General features: G+C 40.6%; 2 protein-coding genes across 6 annotated transcripts; one reads left to right on the forward strand and one right to left on the reverse strand.

Annotated features, from left to right (window-relative positions):
• Positions 1–1,842, reverse strand: LOC129775288 (aprataxin and PNK-like factor). Of its 4 annotated transcripts, none has more exons than XM_055779855.1 (3): positions 1,619–1,842; positions 743–1,517; positions 1–363 (listed from the first exon to the last, which is right to left on the reverse strand). In XM_055779855.1, the coding sequence occupies exons 1-3, from the start codon at positions 1,712–1,714 to the stop codon at positions 62–64; spliced, it is 1,173 nt and encodes a 390-aa protein (XP_055635830.1). In that variant the 5' UTR covers positions 1,715–1,842; the 3' UTR covers positions 1–61. The 4 variants fall into 4 exon arrangements, with proteins under 4 accessions (XP_055635830.1, XP_055635820.1, XP_055635846.1 ...); XM_055779845.1 differs by having other exon boundaries at positions 731–1,517; XM_055779871.1 differs by lacking the exon at positions 1–363 and adding an exon at positions 403–591.
• A 2,840-nt stretch (positions 1,843–4,682) lies between these two features.
• On the forward strand, positions 4,683–7,108 carry LOC129775582 (uncharacterized). 2 transcript variants are annotated; one of them, XM_055780484.1, is made up of 5 exons: positions 4,699–4,792; positions 4,850–4,900; positions 4,980–6,412; positions 6,475–6,703; positions 6,775–7,108. In XM_055780484.1, the coding sequence occupies exons 2-5, from the start codon at positions 4,868–4,870 to the stop codon at positions 6,961–6,963; spliced, it is 1,884 nt and encodes a 627-aa protein (XP_055636459.1). In that variant the 5' UTR covers positions 4,699–4,792; positions 4,850–4,867; the 3' UTR covers positions 6,964–7,108. The 2 variants fall into 2 exon arrangements, with proteins under 2 accessions (XP_055636449.1, XP_055636459.1); XM_055780474.1 differs by having other exon boundaries at positions 4,683–4,900.
• Positions 7,109–8,481: the final 1,373 nt, after the last annotated feature.

Genomic DNA, 8,481 nt, shown 5'->3' on the forward strand with positions numbered 1-8,481 from the left:
TAATAATTAGAATTAACAATAACCTATGGTATTTATTTATACTTCTTCAACAACCAATAACTTATTCTTCATCCTCGAGAAAATCCTCCGTGTCCGCCTCATCGTCGTCCTCCTCGTTCGATTCCCTTTCGGGCCGGAACTCGTCCGAGTCACTGTCGTAATCGAACAGATCCACATCCTGGTCCTCATCCTCATCACTCCCGTCGAACAGACCCGGGTTCATGATAGCAGCCATCACGATATCGCGCGCAAACCGTCGATTCCGTTGCCGCCTCTGTCCGCTGTCATCATTACTATTGTTCGATTGATTGGATTGTATTTGCATTAGCGGAACATGTGCCTGATGCACAGGGGCTACCGAGGCTGGAAGTAAAGACCTAGATAAATCAAACTATGACCATCAAACGTTCTCAAATTTTATTAGCAACAGATGGATTGCTCATATAACAAACTTCTGACTCATTTGACATTATTTATAAATAACATAATCTTCCAGCTTGGCCGGCTGCTTAACGTTCCGTCTCGGACGCTGGGGTCCCGAATTGATTCCTATTGTTGCCATCCTCCCGTTTGCGACCGAGATAAATCGGGCTGTTTCATTAAAAGAATCAATGATTGTTATATACGCACAAATGGTTTGGAATGAGCAGAAGTTTTGTCAGCATGAGTTCCAATCAGGTTTAATGACATGAATAATGAACGAGAAATGGGGATGGTGCTAATTACATACCTCTATACTCACTTGAGTCAGGATGCTGATATTCGCGAAAATGCATCGGATTCCTGCGGTAGCAACTCGCTCCGAACGGACAATGTGGTGCATCGTCCGGTGCAGCAGGAAACGTTGGTCTCCTGTAGTCGTTATCGTTAGGATGTGCGAATTGTGCCCGGTGATCTGCGGTATGTCGATAGCATCGGATACCGAACTCACAGGAAGGCCTCGGAGGAGGCCCGGTGCTGTCAGCCACTTCGGTTTTTATCTCAATCTTCACCGGCACCGACGTTGCGGGTGATTTCGGTCGTGAAGAACTAGCCTCTCCAGTCTCTTCGGTATTTGGTTCGGGTTTCACTACGGGAGCATCCGCATCAGAACAGTTCGCTTCTGCACCGGTATCCGATTGTTCCGTTCTGAGCTTCTTAGAGCTTTCAGCTTCAGATTCATCACAGCCCTTCCGCTTTCCAACAGTGTCTGCGATTGCATCACTACTTACGACGGCATTATTAACTTCTTCCATAGTCCGAATCCTTAGTGGACAATTGTCGGATGAACTGATCGCGGTTTCCTGATCTCCTTCTGTACGGAATTTTACTTCGTACCAATACTGATCCGGAAGAAGAGCAAATTTCTCGCCCTGTCGCAGAGTAGCAGTCAAATCCTTAGAGAGAATATTCAAAACGCTGTCCTCTGTTCGGATGAAAATCGGATTCGAGTGAGTAGATGTGATTTGGATGCTTCCAGTCTCCTCAGTGGCCAGCCTTATAATACCATGTTGCCTCGATATTCGTTTATCATCACACTAAAAGAGAAGGTAAAATCAAACTCTTGAACGAACAGGAAAACAGTGGTGTTTTCCCACTCAGCCGCCCATAACGACGCAATAACAGAACGTAAACAAACCTGCAAAATGGAATCCCGGCCAATTATGGTTTCTGCTGCTGGAATGTGAATATCTATTTGCTTGTCGCAATCATGGAGGTACAGTTGGAGCGGCATGATTACTGAGGCAACCTAATTTGATTTCTCGATGCGTAAGCAAAGGGACATTTTCCGAGTTCCGAGCACCTAAAAAATACAAACTTTACCACAAGACGCGCACTTTTACTGATGGATTTTTAATATTGACAACTCCGAATGTCGACAATTTCTGTTTGAGGGGTAGGAAGGTGAGCCTGATACTGATGTATAATTTTAAATTTTTGGGTAGAAACACACTAGATGGCTCTCGCGTGCAAATGCTGAAATGATGAGCCGAAGCGGGAGCTTGATGTAAAACGCATTCAGTGGCTTTCGACAGCCTCACCACTCGTATTAGAAATTTGTCATATCAAGATCCGCGATATCGCGATAATTAGACCCGAAAGCAGCTTTAAATTGGTGAAATTTGAATGAAAATTTTTATTTAAATTTATCATCGTCTTATTTAAATTTAATTAGTAACTTGAAACTTTTGTCCCTTTAATTGTTGCACTGATTTACGTACAAATGGTGCATTGCCGATTATGAAATTATTCACTGTTACTTTGAAGAAATTCTTGAGTTGAACGATGTAGGTGCTATGTACATTTTCTCTTAAATACTATTTGTGAATTTACGAAAGTACACTTATTTGACACTGAATTCCAGTGTGAAATGCCTCTCACGAAGAAAGAGATACCATGCCTGGAAGTGAAGTGTCGTGGAACTGCATTTTTTTTAGCGTGCGCCTCTTAGAGTTACTAGTTTTTTGTGTAAGAAGCCTGGAAGTTTTGTCCTTGTAAGGTTGTATAAAATATGCAACATCTCATCGGAGCAAATTTACTAAATGGACAACCAATCAGATGATATTGAGGGTGAGAGACTCTAGCAAATCTATTCAATTTGAAAGTATATTGAACACATGCATCCAATGTTACTTGAAGTTTAGATTGCGCAAAAACTGATGAGTTAGATAAACGGAAATTGCAGACAATGAAGTGCGTCAATACAAGGCTTTTGGAAAACCTAAGTTTAGTGTCAGTGCTGAGGAAAGATGTGGTAGCATACAATGTACGAAGCCTACCATACAATTTTCCACATTATTTGAAAATAAATTTATCAAAGCTAAAATAAGATTGAATAATTCCAATACTCAAACCATTTTCAACATATTGAATTATTAAGATAAGGAGTGTATCGGAAAGTAGTCTTAAACATTTAACGTGTTACACACAAACGGGTGAACATTTTTCGTCGGGTAATCAGAGCACGCTTTGTTTTGAAATACAAGTTATTTAGTCGCGGTCATAAAGTTGTTTTCGAAATGTTGCGGATTGATACAGAAACTAAAAAGAAAATTCGGCACAATTGGTGCACTAAAAAAAATGTTACATAACACAAAATAGTAAAAAAAAATATCAAAGTTTGACCAGAAAGTATTAAATGAATCGTCGCAAAGTTCAGTAATGAGTTATCTTTCGAGGATCTCAGCGAAGTGAACAAAAACCCGATTGCACATAGATTGACTGAAGTCACGACTTATGTCCAAACCTTTGAACAACGTTCTCGAAGAAACATTTGGTATAATTGAATGTAACCACCGCCCAAGACTTCCAGTGTCCCAATCGGTTTGCCAATTCAAGAGGGAACTCTGACGCAATATTTGGAAAAAATCATCGTATGGAATCAGTCTTTTGACTTTTGCGAGAGTGTCCGCCTTGTCATTGCCAAAAATTGAGTAAGAGATGGGACCCATACAATGGTTATCTTATAAGATCTTTCGATCAATGCGCTCATCTGCTGCCTCACTTTAGTGAGGAAATAAGATGGGTGCCTACTAATTTTCATCGACTGGAGTGTCTCAAGCGAACTGAGACTATCCGAGAAAATGAAGTAATGGTCTGCAGGTTTGTTGGAGATCATCCCCAAAGCGAAGTCGAATGCTGCCAGCTCAGCAACGATCATAACTCTTTTGTATCAAAGGCATGAACAACGTACTTTCGTTTTAAAATGCACGAGGTTGAGATTTGATTATATCTAAGCTGACCAAATAGTTCCGGACTGAAAACGGGACACGTATGTAAAAAAAAACACAAAAACCCTTTCAAGGTGAGGGGATTGTTGCTGGTAAGATTGATACCAAAAAACACCGCGTCTAACGAAAAGTGATTTGATGTGAGCTGGTAGAAGTTGCGAATGAAGTCCCGACTGAAGTACTGACTTTTGAATCATGATTTCGGGCTAACCTTGGGGATGATTGAAGACGATTTAACGCTGATGAGCACGGCAATATCGGTGGCAGATACATCGTCTCTTTCAACAAGACGAATAAATGTTCGATATGTCACCAACTGATGACTCTGGTAGAAAGCAGCCATAGTTTTAGGAATCGGTTGTCAGTTAAATCCCGTGGTACAACAGGAATTTTCTTGTGAAAGATAATAAGAGCGCTATTCTTCACAAAAAAAAAATGAATCCTTTCTATAGAAGATCCAAGAGAAAGGAACCGTGTGTTACCCTGCTCAAGAAATTTAGCATCATGTTCCCCGACGAAATCACAAAAATTTTCACAGAAATTTTTTTGTACACGAATTGTGTAAATATGAAGATATTTATAAAGTTTTACAACGGAGCTTTCAGTATCGATTGCATGTTGAAGACGGTTGTGTGGAATCTCTGCGAATACAACAATGTAAATCCCAATTAGTTCATCAGATGTTCATTCGAATAAAATTATTGGAAATAATGATAGTGGAATATTGAGGAATATAAGAATTTTCGGTATACTCAAAATACGGTACAAATTGATAAAAAGACGGGACAATCAAAATTGGTCGAAAAAACGGTACGTTTGGTCAGCCTAATTATATATTATATGTTGCTATTCCCATTTTCGGAGAAAGTTCGACATCATTCAATAATGATAGCTTTTTTGCCTTTATCGTATTACTGGGACCATTGTGCGAATGTCGACTTTTTCCGATGAGCACTTGCGAAGAAATGATACACGTATAAAAACAATAATACTTGCGGGCTATTTTGATTCGGTTCCGTTCGCTCCGATAAATATTGCATTTTTCTATAGGAAATAACCATCCCTGAGTCTGCTATGAGCTTGTAATGCTAGCTTTTTTTTCCATATTGTTGATTTAGTTATTTGTTATTCTTTATCAGGCGAACACCTCCAGAACAATGGTCTTATCTCGATTCATTGAAAAGCTGAAGGTAAGTTGGAGAGACCAAAAGTGCGGAGCTGGAACAGCCTGTTGATCTTATTCTGAAACAAAAAAAACATTGTTTTCAGATTGGAAAACGTTTCGTTCTGCTCGATTTAGTGGTTCTTCCCGATTGCGATCCGCCATGGGAATCTGCTGGGCCTGAGAACAAATTCGTTCCCCGAGAGGTGTGGCAGCTGATTTATCGAAAACTGCAGGAAGTTTGTCTGAAGCATTTCGGGGAGCACAACGGGAGTGTCCGGAAGGTGGCTGTCCCTTATACGCTGGACAGGGAACATGAATACCGAATCCTGGAGCGACCAAATATTCTCTTGAAGTTTGAGTTCAAAGATGTTAATCAGAGGGATGTCCTGAACATAGTTTTTAACGATAGTGAGAAAAAATTACACAAAGACTGTCTCTGCGTGCAGATCTGGGATGATGCAAGGAACATGTTCCGAGAGTTGCAGGAAAAAGAGAAAACTGTCGGTCGGTTGCAGAAGGAGAATGAAGGACTTAAGACGCTGCCTGAGCCGAGTCAGGAATATACGCCAACTCCTGTCAAGCGGTCAGGCTCGTCGGGAGATGTTTCGCTGGGCCATTCCGAGTATGTTCCAACGGCTATCAACGGAAATTCTCCGGTACAACAGACATCTTACAAACCTTCCAAAATAGTAGACACGTACAAAGCGAAACCGGATCCGTATACTCCTAGCTCTAGCCAGGAGACTGATTCGACCAAGATTTCCTATATTCCCAGCTCGTACACGACCCCTTCTCCCAAACAACAAACGGACCAAAAATCGGCTGTCTCCAGTTCCGGTGAGAACAAAGTCGTTGCAAAGAGGCGCCGTCGGGAAGCGGACATTTTTGGCCAATCGGACGAAGAAAACGAAGACAAACCGTCATCTTCGACTAAAAAGGAACACGATAGTGGCAGCAACCAGAGTGCCGAAAATATTTTCAGCGAAGATTCATCGCCGAAAGCGGTCGATCTCATTGGGAGCAGTAGCGATGAAATCGTACTGTTGATGGATAACAAACGGACTCAGCTGCCACGTAAAACTAAGAATCAAGTTCTGTACAAAGAATCCATCACTCCGGAAAATAAATCCTGCCAAGCGATGAGTTCGAAACGCCGTAAGAAGGAAGGTGAAACAACGAAAGACGGAATGTCTTCCAAGAGTACAAAATCCTCGTCCAGTGCGCTTAACAAAAGTGGAGTTCTCGACGAATGGTGTATGAGATCCAAAGATTCGAAGAGCTCATCTTCCACCAAAAAAGAAGGCGAGTGGTTAGCCTCTTCGAAGCACATTTCCAAACCAAAAGATGGAGAAAAACACAAGAGGGAAAGCAAGGCGAAAAAGGAATCCCTGCCTGTCACTGCAGTAGCCGCTCCTCCACCGGTGGATCGAGAGAAATTACGCGAAGAGGTGGAAACAATGCGGAAAACAATAGCTAGTTTGCAAAAGCTCGAGCGAATGCTACCGGAGGATAAAAGTAATCTGGATGTACCGATATTGTAAAGTTGGCAAATATCAGTTGGCAATTAGCGTCAGTTAATAAACTAATTTTTCTTTTCAGAGATTGCTTCAAACTTTCCATAAAGGACATCCAGGATACCTTCGAGGATTACCGGGGCGAGCTGCGGCGGATATTCGACCGTTACAAGGACCTATCGGAGCGCCAATGGCAGAAAGCGAATGAGTTGTGTTATTTCACTGAGGTAACGAGTGTTATGGAAGACGACCAAAAGTACTCGATGATGCAGCGGCTCGAGGTGGAGTTCGTTCCGGAGGAGGATCGTGGGAAGGTAAAATTACGTTAAAAACCAATCTCTTGCCTGGTGCCTGATGTGAGATTTTTTTAACTGTAATTTTATAGTACACAGAGTTCTTTTCGTCGGTCCTGATCATGGAGTGGGGACTCCGCATCTGGATGAAGCTTTTCCAGTATGCCGACAGACAGGAGGCGCTGGATCGCATCAGGCTGCAGGAGGAGGCGAATCCAATGGAGCTGACGTCGAGCAATATCGGTTGTTTGATGGCGAGTAGCAACAAGAAGAAGCGATGAGCCTCTGGTGATTTATGATTATGTTTTTCTTATTTTTATTTCTCAACTACAAGTGGGGCCTTATCATGAGGAACGAATGATTTGTATTGTTTCTGTTAGGTACAAGAAGTATATCTTCGGTTCTCGATCTTGAACCAAAAACGAACAGTTTTTTCAATTCATCTTCGTTTTGCACAGGGAAATTTTCTCAAATTATTCGGTGGTAACCATTCATAGCATAGTGGTGGAAATTTCCGTCATAACATTGAATGCTCAATTATTATATAAAAAAACAAGTTCACTTTAAGTTGATTGTCTCTGAACCTTGATTTATTTCACCAATTAAGAAAAAATCATGCTAAGAAGGGTCAACTTATTCTGGTTATTCATAACAGTTCGGCTGAAAAGTTTATAAGGTAACACAGTAAAACTTTTTTTTTTAAATTCAATTTTATTATTCAACATAAATGCCTTCGAGGGCGATACAGCGATTATAGCGATCTTGCAACTTTTCGATACCATTTTTATAGTATTCTTTCGGTTTTTCCTCAAAATAGGCCTCAGTTTCGGTAATCACTTCATCATCGATCTTAAATTTCTTGCCAGCGAGAATAGTCGCTGGAGAATACGGTGGATGTGGAAGCAATTCAAAGCCCAATTCATGCAATTTTGCCATCGATTTCATTGATTTGTGATTTCTCCATTTTTTTCCCAAGAACAAAGTTGCTTCACTCTCAATGCTGTAACCAGTGCTTGGAAATATCTCTTCCGCATCAATCTATCCAGCTGAATTTCAGACCACAGTCGATCATTACACCAATGCATACGGGATACCGAAAGTGAACCAACGCCAAGCCTCACAATCACAGCAGGCCATTCACAGTTGATTCATTCATTTTCGTTCATTCTCTTTTTCGTTCTGCTCTGCGTTCACGGAATGTGAGCTAGAGGAAATATCCCTAGTTTTGTCATTCATTGATATTAATATACCAGTTCATTCAATATCAACATCGTTCTCGGACACTGACGAAACGGTAAAATTCGTTGAGGAAGATAAGGAAGTTCAGAACATTCATAAAAGTGACAAAAAATTAGGATAGCGTTGCGGAGTGTGATGGAGTCGACAATGTAAGCCGAGGAAGAGACGTTTTTAAATTGTTCAAGCAAACAAGGTTTTCGTCTCAGTTAAAATGCTTTCATTTCACATAGTGAATATGCAGTTTCAATTCCATTTGTCGGAAATGCTTCAAAAGACTCCAATTCCGATGTGAAAAAGTACCATTTTGACTTTAATTTCGAACAATTCATTTTTTACTCAAATTTCGAACACTTCATCTCAAAAGCTAAATTCACTGAACACCAATGTTGTTTTGATACCTATAAATGTTGTTATACTGAAGGGTATATGCTAAAGAATATCGGGGTTTTAATTATCCAATTATTTATATCATTGATGTTCAATAAATTTAGTTTTCAAAATGAAGTGTTCGGAATTTGAGTCTGTTTGGAATATGAGTCAAAAAGGAAATTACTGTAGAA

The sequence above is a fragment of the Toxorhynchites rutilus genome, chromosome 1 (genome assembly GCF_029784135.1).
Source record: "Toxorhynchites rutilus septentrionalis strain SRP chromosome 1, ASM2978413v1, whole genome shotgun sequence".
NCBI lineage: Eukaryota > Metazoa > Arthropoda > Insecta > Diptera > Culicidae > Toxorhynchites > Toxorhynchites rutilus.